Consider the following 21,148-nt stretch of genomic DNA (forward strand, 5'->3'; position numbering starts at 1 on the left):
CACTGTGAGTTCAAAGTAAAGTGTGACCTTAGTCTTTTATTGCAGGTCTCCAGAGTGCCTCTCCAACTTGTGAAGTCTCCTTAAATACCTGTGCTCCCAAGGGATTATGGGATCCCTTGGGACTCCAGGGGATGAGCCCTCTTGTGGCTGTAGAGAGTAAATACAAGTCCACATATATAACAACACTCCCCCCACAAAAGTCAATAGTGTAACTATTTACAATGTGAGTCGATCTGGGGCCCTTCTTGCCCTGGTTGATCGTCTCAGTGTGAAAGCTGGTGTTGTTGAATCATTTGTCGGGCCCTCGCTGGGCTGCTGTGCAGCTGACCTTGCTGGGCTGTCTGGTGTGTTGGGCCCTGCTTCGTGGTCAACCGTGGTGCCGGTTGCCACTGGTGTGTATGTTGGGGGATCAAAAAAGGTAGGGTCCGGGGTGGGTTGCTCAGGATAGTCCATGATCCTGAGTTTGATTTGGTCCAAGTGTTTCCGGTGAAACACCCTGCTCCCCTCTTTGGCCACGATAGTGCCGGGAAGCCACTTGGGACCTTGTCCATAATTTAATACAAATATAGGATCATTGAATCAATCTCGCGTGACACATTTGCGCTATCATGGTATGTACTTTGTTGAAGCCACCTCCTCTCTACCTGTTCATGTAGATCAGGGTAAACTAACGAGAGCCTTGTCTTAAGTGCTCTTTTCATGAGCAGTTCAGCAGGTGAGATCCCAGTGAGTGTGGTCTCGTGCGGTAGCTAATCAAGACTCGGGATAGGCAAGTCCGCAGTGAGCCTTCAGTTACCTTCTTCAAGCCTTGCTTGATGGTTTGCACTGCTCTCTCTGCCTGACCATTGGACGCTGGTTTAAACGGGGCTGATGTGACATGTTTGATCCCGTTATGGCCATGAATTCTTTGAACTCAACACTGGTAAAACATGGCCTGTTGTCGCTCACCAGGACATCGGGTGGGCCGTGTGTGGCAAACACGGCCCGCAGGCTTTCAGTAGTGGCAGCGGATTGCTAGCTGACATTATCTCACATTCAATCCACTTGGAGTACGCGGCTACAACCACAAGGGACATTTTAACTAAGAACGGGCCTGCATAGTCGACGTGTACCCTAGACCAAAGTTTGGAGGGCCAAGACCATAAACTTAGCAGCACCTCCCTGGGTACATTGCTTAAGTGCGAGCATGTATTACATCTGTGAACGCACCACTCTAAGTCCGCATCGATACCGGGCCACCACACGTGGGATCTGGCTATCACTTTCATCATCACGATGCCTGGGTGGGTACTGTGGATGTCATTGATGAAGGTGTCTCTGCCCTTCTTGGGGACCACTACTCGATTGCCCCACAGAAGACAGTCTGCCTGTATAGCCATTTCATCTTTGCACCGCTGGAACAGCTTTATCTCTTCCTGCATTTCCACTGGGACACTGGACTAGCTCCCGTGAAGCACACAGCTTTTGACTAGAGATAATGGGCCCAAGTTTCGAGCCGCGCCTACAACGGCGCAGTCCCGAACTGGACGCCCGTTTTTCGCGCCACAAAGTGTGCCTAAAAAAAACCTCCAGATTCTCCACCTCCCGGCAGGTCTTCTGGCCCTCGGCTCAATGCAGCACGAGCTGTAGGCGGCGGAGCTAGGACCCTGCGCCGAAAACAGTGCCGGGACCTCTGCACATGCGCTACAGTGGACGCGCAAGTGCAGTAGCTCCAGGCGCCCAAAACTGTGTGGGAGGGGCCCGAAGCACGCAGCCCCTAGCCCTGGCCCAATGGCCTCACTGGGGCTGCGTGAATAAGGCTCCTCCCACGGCCAGCTCCTGCTTCCTCCCAACCCGACCCGAATCTCGCTCCCCCCCCTCCCCCGCCCCCGGACCAGACCCGACTCCCGCTTCCCCCCCCCCGCCCCGGACTGGATCCGACCTGACCTCCCTCCCCCCGACCTGACCTCCCTCTCCCTCCCTCCCCCCGACCCGAACCGAACCGACCTCCCTCCCACCACCCCCCCGACCCGCGCTCCCCGTGACCTGACCCAACGCCACCTACCTGTAAATCTGGTGCTGGGGACGGGCCCTGCCCGAAGTCTCGGGCCCGGCCCGTTCAGTCTCCCTCCCCCTTCTCCTTCCCCCCCCCCAATCTCCTTCCCCCCATCGCCTTCTCCCCATCTCCATCTCCTTCCCCCCATCTCCTTCCCCACCCCATCTCCTTTCCCCCCCATCCTTCCCCCCATCTCCTTTCCCCCCTTCTCCCCTTCTCCCCTTTATCCCCTTCTCCCCCCTCCCCCTTCTCCCCCCTCCCCCTTCTCCCTCCTCCCCCTTCTCCCCCTTCCCTCCCTCTGCTCCCCCCCTCTACTCCTCCCCTCTCTCCCTCTACCCCCCTCCTCCCCCTCCCCTCGCTGTCAGAAACACAGACACTGACAGACAGAGAATGAGAGACACACACAGACAGACAGAGAGATAGAGACACACTGCGGGTGGGGGGGCATGCCAGCACGCTGTTGGAGGGCTCCCGGTGCTGCAGTCGGTAAGTAGAAAATGTTTTATTTATTGATTAAAAAAAAAAATTATTTCTTATTAATTTTTTTTGATTGATTTATTGGTTGATTTATTGATGTATTTATCATTTATTATTGATGATGGCTCTTTATTTGTAAAACTGAAGTGTTTAATGTTTGTAAACTTTCCTTTAAACACTCCCCCCCCCCATTCCCTACGCCTGATTTGTAACCTACGCCTGATTTTCTAAAGTGTAGACAAGGTTTTTTCCAGCGTACAAAAATCTTCACTTACTCCATTCTAAGTTAGTTTGGAGTAAGTTTTCACTGACGAAACTTTGAAAACAGGCGTAAGTGGCCGGACACGCCCCCTTTTGAAAAAAAAATTCTGTTCCAACTGACTAGAACTGGAGCAAACTAAATGACGAGAATTCCGATTTCTAAGATACTCCGTTCTACACCAGTTGCTCCTAAAAATCAGGAGCAAATCATGTGGAAACTTGGGGTGATAAAGGGGTCCTGGCTTGTCCAGCTTTTGATCTGCCGGGCAGTGACGGGTGATTGCTCACTCTCAAATGCTTCCATAACCATGGCTAGATCTGCGGCTGCGCCATTTCCACCCCCGTGGTGGACAATGGCAGCCTACTGAGAGCATCGGCGCAGTTTTCTGTGCCTGGCCTGTGGCGGATGGGGTAGCTGTATGCGGACAACATGAGTGCCCATCTCTGGATGCGGGCCGATGCGTTGGTATTTATCCCTTTACTCTCGGAAAACAGGGATATAAGTGGCTTATGGTCAGTTTCCAATTCGAATTTTAGCCCGAACAGGTATTTTCTTTATTCCATAGACATACGCTAATGCTTCTTTTTCAATCATGCTGTAGTTTCTCTCAGCCTTAGACAGACTCCAGGATACATAAGCAACCAATTGCAGCTTCCCGAAATCATTAGCTTTTTGCCATACACACCTGGCGCCATATGATGATGCATCACATGCTAGTACCAAACGCTTAGATGGATCATACAACACAAGCAATTTGTTTGAGCATAACAATTTTCTCGCTTTTACAAAGGTATTTTCTTGGCTTTTGCCCCAAACCCATTTGCCCCCTTTTCGTAGTAAGACATGTAGTGGTTCTAGCAGTGTGCTGAGACCTGGTAAGAAGTTACCAAATTAGTTCAAGAGTCCCAGAAACGACCACAGCTCCGTCACGTTCTGTGGCCTCGGTGCGTTCTCGATTGCCTCTGTTTTCACGTTGGTGGGCCTGATGTCATCCGCCACAATCCTCCTTCCCAAGAACTCCACTTCAGGCACCAGGAAAATGTACTTCGAGCATTTTAACCTGAGCCCCACGCGGTTGAGTTGACTAAGAACCTCCTCCAGATTCTGCAGGTGCGTGACTGTGTTCCGACCTGTGAATAAGATGTCGTCCTGGAAGACCACAGTGTGCGGCACTGACTTCAGTAAACTTTCCATGTTTCTCTGGAATATCACCGTCACTGATCGGATTCCAAACAGGCATCTGTTATAAACAAAAAGACCTTTGTGCGTGTTGATGCAGGTGAGGGCCTTCGATGATTCCTCCAGTTCCTGCGTCATGTAGGCTGAAGTCAGATCCAGCTTCGTGAACGTCTTTCCTCCCGCCAGCGTTGCAAAGAGGTCGTCGGCCTTTGATAGTGGGTATTGGTCCTGCAGGGAGAAACGATTGATAGTTACTTTGTAATCGCCACAGATTCTGACGGTGCCGTCTCCCTTGAGGACTGGGACAAATAACTGGTGCACTCGCTGAACTCGATCGGTCAAATGATGCCCTCTCTTTGCAGCCGGTCTAGCTCGATCTCTACCCTTTCTCTTATCATGTACGTTACTGCTCTCGCCTTGTGATGGATGGGTCGCGCCCCCGGAATTAGGTGGATCTGCATTTTTGTTCCTTGGAATTTCCGATGCCTGGTTCGAACAGCGAAGGAAATTTGTTTAAGACCTGGGCACACGAAGTGTCGTCAGCGGGCAATGGCGTCGGATTTCGACCCAGTTCCAGCATATCTTTCCCAGCCAGCTCCTGCCGAGCAGCGTGGGACCATTGCATGGTACCACCCAGAGTGTAGCTTGTGCACCGCTCCATCGTAGGAGACATTTACGGGAATCAGTTCTTTTGTGTAAGTTCTTAGTTTCATATGAATTGGAGTTAAGACTGGCCTTGAGGCCTTGTTGCAACACAATCTTTCGAAAGTCTTTTTGCCCATGATGGACTGGCCCCTGCCCATGTCCAGCTCCATTGACACCAGGAGTCCATTTAGTTCAACATTCAGCATTATCGGGGGACAATTCATGGTGAATGTGTGCACCCCAAGTACCTCTGCCTCCTCAATCCGAAGCTCTGGTTCGTCGTGATCCGCCATGGATCTGTCCTCCTCTGCAATGTGGTGGTTTGCAGGTTTAACAGGCTTAGCAGCTCACCTGCACACTCATTGGAGGTGTCCCATTGTTCCACAGCCCTTGCAAATGTACTCTTTGAAACAGCATGAATGGAAATGATGGTCACCCATGCAGCACCAACAAGGTGTTAATGGCCTTGCATTCATCACCCTTGATGGTGGACTCTGAATCAGCTGCAAGTACGTGTGACCTGCCCTGTACGTTACAAGTCGAAAACAACAATACTTTGTTCACAGTACTTGTAGCAGCACTTGGAGCAGTGCTGAGAGATTTGCTTTGTATTGTCATTGGTGGCAATGAATGCCTGGGCTATCGCTATGGCCTTACTTAAGGTTGGGTCTCTACAGTCAAAAGTTTGTGAAGTATGGTTTCGTGGTCAATGCCAAGTACGAAAAAGTCTCTGAGCATGTGCTCCAAATGTCCTTAAAATTCGCAATGTCCTGCAAGGCGTCTCAGCTCGGCGACATAACTCGCCACTTCCTGGCCTTCAGACCTTTTGTAGGTGTAGAACCGGTACCTCGCCATCAGAACGCTTTCCTTCGGGTTGAAATGCTCTCGGACAAGTGTGCACAAATCGTCGTACAATTTCTCCATGGGTTTCGCTGGAGTGAGCAGATTCTTCATGAGGCCATATGTTGGTGCCCCACAGAAGGTGAAGAGGATCGCAATTCGTTTGGCAGCGCTCTCTTCCCCATCCAGCTCGTTGGCCACGAAGTATTGGTCGAGTCGCTCCACAAAAATTTCCCAATCATCTCCCTCTGAAAATTTCTCCAGGATGCCCACTGTTCTCTGCATCTTTGGGTTCGCTATCTGTATCTCGTCATCAGTTGTTGTGTATGGAGAATGAATCAGACTGAACACTGTGAGCTCAAAGTAAAGTGTGACCGTAGTCTTTTATTGCAGGTCTCCAGAGTGCCTCTCCAACCTGTGAAGCCTCCTTAAATACCTGTGCTCCCAAGGGATTATGGGATCCCTTGGGACTCCAGGAGATGAGCCCTCTGGTAGCTGTACAGAGTAAATACAAGTCCACATATATAGCGCTCACAACCTTACCACTGCTGCAACACTCTCACCCACATCTCACACCTTGCACACACTGATAGCTATTCAATCATGGCAGGCACATCTCCCAAACACATTGCACTGCATTCACTGACACACTACTTTTTCTCTTGTAGGCCAAGGTTGCACATAATCGGAGAGAGCAGCAGCAGACAGGCAGGGTGAAAGCTGCTATCCAGAACCTGAGCCAACTGGAGGAGTGAGTGCTGGAGATCATTGGGCAGCAGATCATGGAGGCCATGGCAACGGGTGAAATTGAAGCCCATGGGGACAACAATGATATGTTCATTCCTAATCCTCCTTCTCACAGTCCACTTCCCCTCAACCCACAATCGCTTCTCACTTTCAAGGTGCTGATGCTGTATGCATGCATATCTTACTTCTCCTGCCCTACCCTTACCATAACCTGACTCTTGTGCTTTTCTGCTTTCAAGACCAAGCACCTGGGCAGCCTGTCCCCTGGTGATGGAGGAAAATTAGGGGGAGAAGAAGAAGACAACACTATGGGCCTAGAATTTCGTGTCGTTTGCGCCTCCTGGTAGCGCCTCAACGGGGTGCTAACGGGAGGTGCAAATTGCTTTTCGCCCGGGCACAGCGCCATTACGACTAATTCCATGTGAGTTTAGCAGCAGCGTTAACCTGTAGCGCCTCGCTCTGCTGCACAGGCAGTGATGATGTCATCACCGAACGCAGCGACCTGTTTTCACCCTGGAACAAAAATTGGGGAGTGCCCTTTGAAGCTACGCGGGATGATGCCAGCGACAGCTTTAGGGGGCACGAACCAGCCTGCAGGCCGCTAGTTAAAGGGAAGGTGGCAGCCATGTTAAAAAAAATTGCTGTTTATTCTTCAGCGCCCCGGGTTTGGCGCTTTGAACGCACCGTGATTGTTCAGCCCAGCACTCCGCTCCAGGGTGGTGCATGGAGGCCCAGTTCTTACCTGCAGAGTTTGCAATTTGGGCCCTCTCCTTTAATGAAGGTGACAACCCCTCCTACACAGCAGCGCTACGCAGTCCAGTGCATTGTGTCCCGCTCCCGACCAATCTGTCCCACTACCGCCCCAGAAAGGAAGTGATGCACATTATTTAGCGTTCCACTTCCTTACAGGAGCGGCAACCCGAATTTTTCGCCTGGTGCAGAATGTCCTGCTTCCTGAATGTTACCACCCCCAAACAGGGTACAATGCAATATCTACCCGTATGCCTCTATCTGTAAATGCCAGGATCCCATATGCTTTATTCACTGCTTTGTTAACCTGTCCTGCCACTTTCAAAGATTTGTGCACAAACACCCCAGGAGGCCAAAATTGTCCCTTCCCTTAAGGCCTGTGAACCAGTCGACCTGGTTAATCCTTGCCATTGGATAAAGGCTTAGCTCTGTCAAGCACGTGTGGTGGCCGAAGTTAAAAAAATTCACGCACAGGCATCTTCCACCCCCTCAACTGGAGTTCAGGACCGGAACATCGGGTCCTTCACTGAAACATCTGTGAACTCACGTGGAAGCAAGTCATCCTCGTTTGAGGTACCGCCTATGAAGATGATGATGATGTTTCCGACGGAAATCGGCGGCCACGCTGCGGAGTGTAATGGCCGGCGAATTTTCATGTAATGGCCGTCATTTTGAAAATTCCGCTCCTGCGGTCTACTGGTGGTGACCCGCTCTCCTCTTCCTCCCCACCCCCACCACTGCTCCATTGCTGCCAATCCATCCTAAGTGCATCATCAGAGCGGGCACCGCCGATGTTTCCCCTCCGATAGCGAAATTCCAGCGAAGAAATCTTGCTCTGGCTGCTCGGTGCCAAGGGCAGCTTTTTCTGCTGGTGCACTGAGCTTGGTGTCCTTCTAAAATAGTGGTGCAGCTCCCATTAAAAAGGGAGGACGCACTGCCGCTGTCACCATGTTTTTTTATTTGTCAGCCGACTACCATGTCGGGCCGACAATTATGCCCCCGGGTTCGGCCGGGCCACCAAAAGGTAGGTGCCGGACTGTTGGCCCAGCCAAAACCCTCCCTGGTGGCCCAGTGAACCGAATTTAAAGAATCGCGCAGGCTCTCCCCTTTAAGTGAAGGGGAGAGCCATGGTAACATGGCACCGTGATGACGTCATCAGCGCTATGCTGTTGACTGACAGTGGCGGCCACTACACCCGGCCACAACTTCCGCCCCTCTAGACTGCAAACTTTCACTTACCGCCGCACATCCGTCCCCATTATGACCGACTTTTTCTGCTGGAAAAAAAAGCCAAAGATTGTAATTTTGCTCAAGATGCCACCGCATCCACCATGTTGGTAAAAACAACAGAATCAGGGTAGGTGCGCCCCATTTCCAGCGGTGGGCAATTTCGGCCCCCAGGTCACTCTGTTCTTGTACCCACTTTATAATTGTACCATTTAGCTTGTATTGTCTCCCCTCATTCTTCCTACCTACTAATAATAGTGCACCGGATTGAAAATAAATGATACATTACTGGTGATTATACATTATTATTACTCTGTACAAATGCTAAACAAGGCACATATATTACTGTTATTTTGTTTGTATTCTTTGATGTAACCTTCTATCCTTATATCTTCATTTGTGTTCGGTGCATGTTCCTCGGAAGTGGACTGGTTAAGAACAGCACCTTTTGTATTTTCTGGATTTAACTTAACATGAGTGATATCTCGTGATAAACAAAACACCACAAAGCCCTGCATTGGATGAAAGCTTAATCATTTCTTGCAACAAATTCTAACTTTAAAATAAAATGAACTTCACACTCTGATGCGTTAACAGAGCTATATATTATAAGTACCGTGTAGAACATCTGTTGCACAATAGTTCCTTACGAAATAATATTCTAACTAAATGGATCCTTTGACATATAACTTCTGAGATGCTGTGCTCAATAACTCAAACTAAACATGCTCATTACTGTCTGACTTTGGTGTTCCCAAGGCAACACACGCAAACAATTAGAAATAGTTTCCCAGAAATTCTTGCTGGCTGAACAAGTTATTTCAGGAGACCTGACTGAATATGTGATATGCACGGAGCCAGCTGATGTTTACCCTCTCACATCCGATTGGAGTCCTATAGCAATAAGGAAGAGACCCGTTGTATTTTTAGAAAGACGATTTACGTTTGGACCTTGTTCCCTCTCCTAGTGGACCGACCGAAATAGAATGAACGTGAAGACATGCGGCCAGCTTACAACATTAGAAATCTAACACTGCACTAAGAAAACCTTGTAACAGCCTGATCCAGATCAGGTCGTTAATCCGGTGGGATAAGATCTCCCCGCACTGATAAGAACAATCTGCCCACGAATCCGGATTGTAGGTTTCACTCAGTTACACACACTGCCGATCACATGCATTTTATACTGAGCTGCAAGCAAGGGGGAGGGAAAAGGGGGATTCAATCACTTAATCTGTTATACCTGCTTGTAATGGGAAAGCGTTGTCCAAGAAGGTGGATTCAGCCAACACATGGCAGAAAAAGAGCTGGAGGAAAAGTCCGAAGGCGATCGGGAACATCCCGGCTCGGCTACAATTCAAACTTGACGCTGGCGTCGCTGTTGCCTTTTGGAGAAGAATGTCAATCATTTCCCATTAAATCTTCTCCTTACCGCACACCGGCTATATTTAACCAGAAAGTACATCAGCTGCCTTTACAACACAAGCCCCATCGCGCACATTAGACACTGGCATCGCACATTACTGCAGAACGTGATCAATATCCCGAGCGATCAGACAGCAGAGTGTATTTATTCATAGACCACAATGTATTGCTCAGGACATTGATCATGTCAAATTCAGTTGTCGCCTTTGAAATTACATACTACAATAGCTTTATCTTTCAGTTTGTGGATTCCAATAATATAATCACCCTCCCTCCCCATCTTATTAAGGTTTTGATTAATTATTTTATCAGGCTTGCATAGAATCATGTCCAGGTCGACTGAGCTGACACTAACAAGGTTAAATATTGCATGCGTGCCAATTCTTCTTACCGAAATATGAATGACCTCATCTTTAGAAGGCAAATCGCAAATTTGAAACGAGAAGCGATTTAATTTTTTTAAAAACATCAGTCACGTGCAAGAAAAATAACACAGACCAAACACCCTCTTAATCCTAACCCCAATAATGACACCTCCCTAATTAATATAATCCCAAGAATGACACCACCCCTATTAATGTAGATAGTGGATGCATTGATTGTAATCTACCAAAATTCCCTGGATTCTGGGGAGGTCCCAGCGGATTGGAAAACCGCAAATGTAACGTCCCTATTTAAAAAAGGAGGCAGACAGAAAGCAGGAAACTATAGACCAGTTAGCATAACATCTGTCGTTGGGAAAATGCTGGAGTCCATTATTAAGGAAACAGTAGCAGGACATTTGGAAAAGCATGATTCAATCAAGCAGAGTCAGCATGGTTTTATGAAAGGTAAATCATGTTTGACAAATTTGCTGGAGTTCTTCGAGGATGTAATGAGCTGGGTGGATAAAGGGGAACCAGTGGATCTGGTGTATTTGGATTTCCAGAAGGCATTCGATAAGGTGCCACATAAAAGGTGCAAGATAAAAGTTCACTGGGTTAGGGGTAATATATTAGCATGGATAGAGGATTGACTAATTAACAGAAAACAGCGAGTCGGGATAAATTGTTCATTTTCCAGTTGGCAAACAGTAACTACTGGGGTGCCACAGGGATTGGTTCTGGGGCCTCAACTATTTGCGATCTATATTAATGACTTGGATGAAAGGACCGAGTGTAATGTACCCCAAGTTTGCTGATGATATAAAGATGGGTGGGAGAGCAAAATGTGAGGAGGACACAATAAATCTGCAAAGGGGACAGGCTAAGTGAGTGGGCAAAAATTTGTCAGATGGAGTATAATGTGGGAAAATATGAGTTTATCCACTTTGGCAAAAAAAATAGAAAAGCAAATTATAATTTAAATGGAGAAAAATTGCAGAGTACATGGGGACCTGGGGGTCCTTGTGCATGAAACACAAAAAGTTAGTATGCAGGAATAGCAAGTGATCAGGAAGGCAAATGGAATGTTGGACTTTATTGTAAGGGGGAGTATAAAAACAGGGGTGTTTTGCTACAACTGAACAGAGTATTGGTACAGTTTTGGTCACTTTATATAAGGAAGGATATAATTGCATTAGAGGCTGTTCAGAGAAGGTTCACTAGGATGATTCCAGAGATGAAGGTATGAAGATAGGTTGAGTAGGTTGGGCCTATACTCGTTGGAGTTCAGAAGAATGAGAGGTGATCTTATCGAAACATACAGGGCTAGACTTTCCACTTTACTCACTAGTGCCCAAAAAATGGGCAATGTTCCAGCGATGGTCGATGTCTCAGCCTTACCAATCGCTGGAACATCGCCCATTTTTCGGGCTGCGATTTTCCACTCGGCGATAGGCCAGCATTGTGAAATGGGCAATGCCAAAGGTCAGCAATGTAACATGCGCCCAGCGAATGGCCAGCGATGTGGAAGGCAAAAGCTTCCCTAGCAAAGGGCTTCTACGCATGCGTTTTTTTTGTTTATGGGTTGGAAATCTTTTCCCGTGTTTTGGGAAGTCAGGGGTCATCCACACATGCCCAGAAGGGGGAGAGAGATCGAGAGAGGATAGAGAGAGAGAGAAAGGGAGAGAGGAGGAAGACAGAGACAGAGAGGACAGAGAAAAGAGAGAGAGAGATAGGGAGAATGGCATGTCTGAGAGTGATGAAAGTCTTAGAGATGTGGTGACAGGGAGGAAGAGGTGCAAACCGTTTTAGGATGTGGCGGAGGTGCACTCCTGGTGGGCCAATTGACCGGGGGGGGGGAGCATGGCGGGAAACCAACACCACGGGCGTACCGTAAATTACGGAGCGACATCACCGCTGTCGTCTCGTCTGTGTCCCACAAAGCCAGGGGACCTGACCAGTTCCACAAATGCTGGAACAGCCTTGTGGCTTCAGCAAGAGTAAGTATGATTTTATACTGTAATGATGCTAAGTCTAAGTAGAATTATAATTATCATAGTCAATCTCCTGGATTGAATGTAAGCTTTTAATTCTAACATATATAAGATATATTATTCCCGCTAGGAGCTGCACATGGCTATGAACCTGTGCCCTTTTGACGTCTCTCTGGCTGCTGTCATGGACTGGGGGCAGAGCTGGCTTTGCTCACTGTCTGGCCTGGGACAATTATGGACATTAGCTACTGTCATTGCTGAGTTCAATGTAAATTGTATTCGAGAGCGATGTCTGTGTCAAGCATTCACTCCTAAACACACCGAACTTTGTTATAACCGTGCATCAATTGTGGACACAAACCCTATTAGCATATAATGTTGGAGACTGTTGTCTATAAATGACATAACCTAGTCAAGTAGCTTATACCATGCTCTCTTCATGTTTGCAGAGGAAGATATCCCATAATCGTTTGCAGCAGAGGTGCATTGGAGGAGGCCCTCCTGTAATACAGACACTCACCGACATTGTGGAATGTGCTGCAGCACTAGTGGGGGCCTACAGTCGCGCTGTCACCACCCGTGGTGTTGTCAGACCCTCCCTTGCGTCACGTGAGTAATGTGTCAAGCAGTGTTAAAGTAATGTTACATCATTTCATTATAAAAGACTAGACAAGTGATGTACTGTTATGCATGCAGCCTCTCTGCTATTCTGTGCTACTCTGATGTTGACAATATAAGCACAGAAGAACATAAGAGCATAAGAGCAGGCCATTTGGCCATCTGTCCCCTTCTCTGATGCATTAATATGTAACGTCTCTTGCTCACATTTATTGGCGTAGTGCTGCTCCTCCTACATATGCCAGCGCGGCGCTCCAATCCCTTCTGTTCTAATAAGCTCAATTGTGTTTTGCAGGACTCCCAGCTCCAGAGACGCCAATGGAGGACACAAGCTCACAGGCACCTACCCCACTTCACGGGTGGTGAAGAGGAAACCACCGAGCCAGAGGTGGAGGAAATTCTGGAGACAGAGGAGATGCCCCTTGCATCCCTCTGTCTGTTGAACCTGTGGCCACGATGGTGATTCCTGCCAAAGAGGTACCCGCAACAAGCGGCATGGAGTTGGTGATGCCAAGGCACACATTGATGCTGTCGCGGACCCACGGAGGTTGGGGCAGTTGCTAGAGCAATGGCCTACCCTGGACGAGCGCATAGACAGGCTGGCACAACTGTGTGAGGAGTCTGTCGCGATCAATCATGAGCTGCTCCAGGTGTTTGTGGGGTTGACTGAGGAATTCTCCCGTGTGTCTGCTTACCAAGCGGAAGCGATGCAGCAGATGACGCACGAGATGCGTCAAATCACCGCCTCCTCCCATGCATTGCGGCATGCGTTCTTGGAGGCACACGGCGCTGCAACCCAAGGTCCCGTGACCACAGGGACCAGCACACAGGCGGGTCTGGAGGAAGCCCCACCTCCTGATTCGGAAGGCGATCCCCCTGTTTTGTCCTCCCCTCCAACAGGCAATCGTGACACCACATCCCTCACCACGGCAGGAAGTCTTGCCATTGCCCATTGCACGCCTGCTTCATAGCAGTACCCAGGGACCAAAACAGGTGGGTGAGGCAAGGCAATGGTTGGGTGCAGGATCTGGAGTGAAACGTGGCCGCAGGTAGGGAGGGGGGTGCACTGTTTTTTATATTGTACATATTGGTCACATTGTTCATTGTTGGTGTTTTTATTGTGGTTTCACTGTCGGGGTGTGGATGGTGAGGTGGTTGGGGGGTGGTGGAGTGGTGGGAGGGTGTTTCTGTGTTTGTTATTTAAAAATAATGTACAAGAGTTATTATTTTATTAAAACTATTTTATTTCGCTTTACAATTGTTGTTCAGTGTCTTCTAATAATGCATGTTTTAGTAAACCATGAATGCAACTGTTGTGAAACAATGGCCAGGCTGGACCAAGTAAGGATGAAATGTCACTTATTAATATAAATATAATATAACATCTAATTGTCAGTCTAACTATCTTTTAAAAAAAACCCTTACATAATTCACAAACTATCGAGGGCCCTGTTTAAGCAGCCTCCTCTGTTCCTGCGACTTTCAAAATGCCGTCCGTAGTGCCGAGGTCTGTGAGGAAGGCCAGGTCAAAGCAACTATTCTCCAGCGATGTTCTCGGTGAGCAATCAGCCCGGCAACGTGCCGGCGATGTGCCGAAAGTTGCGCTGGGCGATGTGCGGACGATCACCTCAGCGATCACCTCGGCGATGTGAGCCGAAAGTTGGGGGGGGTGAAATTCTCCAGCGATGTTGCAGCCCGACTTTTCACTTTTTGGTCAAAATGGGTGATATCAGGCTGTTTTGGGTGATATATGGGAATTAGCCCAGCGATGTGAAGTGGAAACTCTAGCCGATAAGAAAATGAAGGGGCTCGACAAGGTGGATGCAGAGAGGATATTTCCATTCATAGGGGAAACTAAAACCAGGCGGCATAGTTTCAGAATAAGTGCCCGCACATTTAAAACTGAGATGTGGAGGAATTTCTTCTCTCGGAGGGTTGTAAATCTGTGAAATTCTCTGCCCCAGAGAGCTGCGGAGGCTGGGTCATTGAATATATTTAAGGCAGAGATAGACAGATCTTTGAGCGATAAGAGAATAAAGGCTTATGGGGAGCGGGCAGGGAAGTGGAGCTGAGTTCATGATCAGATCAGCCATGATCTTATTAAATGGTAGAACAGGCTCGAGAGGTCAAATGGCCTATTCCTGCTCCAATTTCTTATGTCATTATGTAACCCCAATAATGATATCACCACTATTAATGTAACCCCAATAATGACATCAAACCTATTAATGTAACCGAATAATGACAGCACCCTATTAATGTAACCCCAATAAAGACACCACCCCTATTAATATATCCCTAAAAGTGACATCGCCCCTATTAATGTAACCGTAATAATGACATTACCGCTTTTAATGTAACCCCAATAACAATACCACCACTATTAATGTAACCCTTATAATGATATCATCCCATTAGTATAACCCAATAATGTCTTTACCCCTATTAATGTAAGCCCAATAATGTCAGCCGCCCCATTAATGTAAGCGCAATAATATCAGCGCCCCTATTAATGTAACCGTAATAAGGTCACCGTCCCTATTAATGTAACCCGAATAACGGTACCAGCCCTCATAATTTTACCCCACTATTGACACCACCCCTATAAATGTAACCACAATAATGACATTTCCCTTATTAATGTAACCCCAATAAAGACACCAGCCCTAATAAATTAACACCAATAATGGTATCACCCCTATTAATGTAACCACAATAATGACATCACCGCTTTAATGTAACCCCAATAATGACATCACCCCTATTAACGTAACCATAATAATGCTTCCAAACCTATTAATAAAACCCTAATAATGACTCCAACACTGGTAATATAACCCCAATATTGAAACCACCCCTACTAATTTAACCCCAATAATTGCATCTTCCTCCTCATCACCATCATCATAGGCAGTCCCTCGGAATTGAGGAAGACTTGCTTCCACCCCTGAAGTGAGATCTTTGGTGGCTGAACAGTCCAATACGAGAGCCACAGGTTCTGTCACAGGTGGGACAGATAGTCACTGAGGGAAGGGGTGGGTGGGACTGGTTTGCTGCATACTCTTTCTGCTGCCTGTGCTTGATTTCTGCATGCTCTCGGTGTTGAGACTCGAAGTGCTCAGCGCCCTCTTGGATGCACTTCCTCCACTTAGGGCGGTCTTGCGCCAGGGACTCCCAGGTGTCAGTGGGGATGTCGCACTTTATCAGGGAGGCTTTGAGGGTGTCCTTGTAGCGTTTCCGCTGCCCACCTTTGGCTCGTTTTCCGTGAAGGAGCTCCGAGTAGAGCACTTGCTTTGGGAGTCTCGTGTCTGGCATGCGAATTATGTGGCCTGCCCAGCGGAGCTGATTGAGTGTGGTCAGTGCTTCAATGCTGGGGATGTTAGCCTGGATGAGGACGCTGATGTTGGTGCGCCTGTCCTCCCAGGGGATTTGTAGGAACTTGCACAACCCTATTAATGTAACCCCAATAATGACACAAATCCTATTTATGCTACTACCCCTATTAATGTCACCCCAATAATGACTCCAAGATTGTTAATGTAACCCCAATAATGACACCACCCCTATTAATGTATCACCAATAATGAGACAACCCCTATTAATGTTACCCCAATAATGACATCAAACCTATTAATGTAACCCTAATATTGCCACCACCCCATTAATGTAACCCCAATATTGACACCACGCCTATTAATTTAACCCCAATAATGACACCACTCTATTAATGTAACCCTCATAATGACATCACAACTATTAATGTAACCCCAATAGTGACATCAAACCTATTAATGTAACCTCAATAATGATACTACCCGATGGGCTCAATTTTCCCCAGTATTTGTGCCCTTTTTTTTTAGAACAATCTGCTTTTTCTGGCCTAACTTAAAAATCCCCAGTTTCCCCAATCAATTTGCAACAACGTAACTCAGTTAGTTACGTTTTTTTTAGGTGAGTTTTTTTTCTCAAAAGTGGGTGTTACCAGCCACCTACGCCAATTCTGGCCATTTAGGCAACTTTGGCCATCTAATAGTTACTCCATTTCTACTTAGGCCAGCGTATGTGGCCTCTCGAGAAAACCCTTGCGGAGAGTTAAAGAAATCGGTGCAGGTAAGGAAATCGGCGTAGGTAAGTGCAGCAGATGCCCGGACAGCAGCAGTAGGAAAGGTAAGAGAAGGGAAGAGAGAGGTGGGGGGAGGGAATGGGTGTGGGGGTAAGCCTTTCGGGTGTAGTTAGGTGCAGGGACCGGGAGGGAGGAGACCACTAGGCCTGGGCTAGGGGCAGGAGAGCAGACCAGGAGGCCACTCAGCCAGGGCTAGGGGCGGGAGAACACACCGGCAAGCCCTTCGGTCAGATACAGAGAGAGGAGAGGGAAATCGATGAATCGAACCGGTGGGGACTGAGAATGGAACTGGACCGGCAAGTCCTTCCGGCAGGGTTGGAGGTAAGTTGCTATTATGTGTTTTTCAATTCTTTTAATGTGTTGGGAGTTGGCTGTATGCTTCACTTTGCACCCTCAGCTGTCGTTGTGTCCCTGGTTATCATGGCAGCCCGATCTTTTTGACGCATATCAAGGCTCCACCCGAAAACTAAAGGTCAGGTTAAGCCACTGAAGAAATGAAGAAATCCAATGGGCAAACTTTAGAATATTTTTTTTTGGTGTACTTGAGCCCCAAAAAATCGGGCATAACTCTTCAGGTACTCCAAAAAAATACCTTGGGGAAAATTGAGCCCTATAAATAAATGTAACCCCAATATTGACACCACTTTATAAATGTAATCCTAATAACGACCCAATTCCTATTAATGTAACCCGATTAATTACACCAGCCAGAAGAGCTTAATCCCAATAGTAGCACAACCCCTATTAATTTGACTCCAATAATGACACCACCCCTAATAATGTAACCCCAATAATGACACCACCCCTATTAATGTTACCCCAATAATGACAACACCTATTAATGTAACCCCAATAATGATGACCCCACTATTAATTTTACCCCAATAATGACAACATACCTATTAATGTAGCCACAATAATGACACCACCCTATTAATATATCATCATCATAGGCAGTCCTCAGAATCGAGGAAGACTTGCTTCCACTCTTAAAATGAGTTCTGAGGTGGCTGAACAGTCCAATACGATAGCCACAGACTCTGTCACAGGTGGGACAGATAGTCGGTGAGGGAAGGAGTGGGTGGGACGCACGCTTTTACGGCTGCCTGCGCTTGATTTCTGCATGCTTTTGGCGGTGAGACTCGAGGTGCTCAGCGCCCTCCCAGATGCACTTCCTCCACTTAGGGCGGTCTTTGGCCAGAGACCCCCAGGTGTCAGGGGGCGACCACCAATATTGTCACTACTTCTATCAATTTAACCCCAATAATGACACCACACCTATTAATGTAACCACAATAATCACGACATCCCTATTAATGTAGCCCCAATAATGACAACACCCCTATAAAACTAAACACAATAATGACATCATCCCTATTAATGTAATTCAAATAATGAAACCATCCTATTAATGTAACCTCAATAATGACACCACCCCTCTTGATATAACTCCAAGAATGACATCTGCCCTATTAATGTAACCCCAATAATGATATCACCGCTATGAATGTAACCCTAATAATGACACCACAATAATAATGTAACCCTAATAATGATAACAACTCCTATTAATTGTACACCAATGATGTCTCCACCCTTTTAATGTAACCCCGATATTGATGGGGCGGTGTCATTATTGGGTTATATTAATAGGGTTGGTGTCATTATTGGGGATACATTGATAGCATTGGTATCATTATTGGGGTTAAATTAATAGTGTGATGTCATTATTGGGATTACATTAATAGGGTTGGTGTCATTATTGGGGTAAAATTAACAGGTTGGTATCATTATTGGGGTAACATTAATAGGGGAGTGTCATTATTGGGGTTACATGATTAGGGGTGGTGTCATTAATGTGGTTACATTAATAGGGGTCATGTCATTATTGGGGTTGCATTAATTGAGATGGTGATATTATTGGGGCTACGTTAATTGGGTGATGTCATTATTGTGGTTACATTTATATGGGTGGTGTCATTTTGGGGGTTACATTTTTAGGGTGGTCCCTAATTTAACCCCAATAATGACTCCACACCTACTCCAAAAATGACATCTGACCTATTAATGTAACCACAATAATCACGACATCCCTATAAATGTAGCCCCAATAATGACAACACCCTATAAAAGTAAACACAATAGTGATATCATCCCTATTAATGTAATTCAAATAATGAATCCACCCTATTAATGTAACCTCAATGACACCACCCATCTTGGTTTAACTCCAAGAATGACAACTGCCCTATTAATGTAACCCCAATAATTACACAACCCTATTAAGCTAACCCCAATAATGACTCAACCTCAATTGAAGCAACAGCAAAAATGATATCCCCCTAGTAATGTAACCCAACTAATGATAGCACCCCTATTAATGTTACCATAACAATGTCATCGCCCGAATTAATGTAGCACCAATAATGACATCATCCCTATTAATATAACCCCAAAAATAATAACACACTAATAATGTAACACCAACAATGATGCCAACCCGAATAATATAACACCAGTAGTGACACCATCCTTATTCATGTACCCTCAATAATGACATCACCCTTGCAATGTAACCCCAATAATGACACTACCCTATTAATGTAACCCCAATAATGATGCCACCCCTGTTAATGTAACACCAATAATGATACCACCCCTGTTAATGTAACACCAATAATGACACCACTCCTATTAATATATTCCTAAAAATGACACCATCCCCTTTAATCTGATACCAATAATGTCAACACCCCTATTAATGTAACACCAATAATGTCACCACCCTATTAATGTAACCTCAATAATGTCACCACCCTATTAATGTAACCCCAATAATGATACCACCCCTGTTAATGTAACACCAATAATGATACCACCCCTGTTAATGTAACACCAATAATGACACCACTCCTATTAATATATTCCTAAAAATGACACCATCCCCTTTAATCTGATACCAATAATGACACCACCCTATTAATGTAACCTCAATAATGTCACCAACCCTATTAATTTTACCCGAATAATGAGACTACCCTATTAATATAACCCAATAATGACACCACCCCTATTAATCCTCACCCCAATAATGAAACCACCCCTACTAATGTAATAAAAACAGAAAACGCTGGAAATTTCAGCGGATCAGGCAGCATTTGCGCGGAGAAACAGATTTAATATTTCGGGTCGATGACCCTTCGTCAGAACGAATGTAAACACCACACCTCTTAATATAACACAAGACTGACATCACCCCTATTAATGTAATCCCAATAATGAAACCACCCCTATTAATATAACCCCAATAATGTCACTACTTTTATTAATGTAACACCAATAATGTCACTACCCCTATTAATGTAACCTTAATAATGACACCACCCCTATTAGTGAAACCCTGATAATAACATCACCCTGTTAATCCTAACCACAATAATGATGCCAGTCCTATTAATGTAACAGCAATAATTCAACCATCTCCATTAATGTAATCCCATTAATGTCATCACCCCGATTGATGTGAACCCAATAGTAAACCCAATAATGACTCCACTTTATTAATGTAACCCAAATATAAACACCACCCTATTAATATAACCTGAATAATAACACCACCCATTTAATATAACCCTAATAATGAAACCACACCTATTAATGCAACCCTAAAAATGACACCATCTCTCTTAATGTAACCCAATAATAACACACCTATTATGTAACGTCAATAATGACACCACCCCTGTTAATGTATCCCTAATAATGAATCCACCCCTATTAATCTGATACCTAATAATAACACCACCTTATTAATGTAACCCCAATAAAAAAGACATCACCCCCATTAATGTATCCCTAAAAATGACTCCACCCGTTAATCCGATACCCAACTATGACACCACCCAATTACCTTAACTTCAATAAAGACACCACCCCTATTAATGTACCCCTAAAAAGGACACCACCCCTATTAATTTAACCCCAATAATGACACCACTCTATTAATGTAACCCTAATAAAAACACCTCCCCATATTATTATAACCCCAATAATGATACCACATCTATTAATGTAACCCCAATAATGACACCGCCCCTATTAATTTATCCCTAATAATGATACCACTCTATTAATGTAACCCCAATAAAGACACCACCCCTATTAATGTATCCCTAAAAATGATATCACCGCTATTAATGTAACCACAATAACGACATTACCGGTATTAATGTAACTCAAAAAACGAAAACACCACTACTAATGTAACCCTCATAATGATATCATCCTATTAATATAACCCAATAATGTCTTCACTCCTGTTAATGTAAACCCAATAATGTCAGTCGCCCCATTAATGTAAGCAAAATAATATCAGCGCCCCTATTAATGTAACTGTAATAATGTCACCGTCCCTATTAATGTAACCCGAATAACGATACCAGCCCTCATAATTTTACCCCACTA

The 21,148-nt window shown here is 45.9% G+C and overlaps 1 protein-coding gene across 6 annotated transcripts in view; it reads right to left on the reverse strand.

Annotated features, from left to right (window-relative positions):
- Positions 1-21,148, reverse strand: part of colq (collagen-like tail subunit (single strand of homotrimer) of asymmetric acetylcholinesterase) — a 247,710-nt gene that overhangs the window by 174,371 nt on the left and 52,191 nt on the right. For 4 of the 6 annotated variants that reach the window (XM_070880848.1, XM_070880844.1, XM_070880847.1 and 1 more), the window contains exon 2: positions 9,406-9,604. The exons of 1 other annotated variant lie outside the window; for it this stretch is intronic. In XM_070880848.1, coding sequence (XP_070736949.1) covers positions 9,406-9,571 — 166 coding nt within the window. In that variant the 5' untranslated portion in view covers positions 9,572-9,604. The remainder of the gene's footprint in view (positions 1-9,405; positions 9,605-21,148) is intronic. One more of the 6 variants, XM_070880849.1, reaches the window with a different exon arrangement.

The sequence above is a fragment of the Pristiophorus japonicus genome, chromosome 5 (assembly GCF_044704955.1).
Source record: "Pristiophorus japonicus isolate sPriJap1 chromosome 5, sPriJap1.hap1, whole genome shotgun sequence".
Lineage (NCBI taxonomy): Eukaryota > Metazoa > Chordata > Chondrichthyes > Pristiophoridae > Pristiophorus > Pristiophorus japonicus.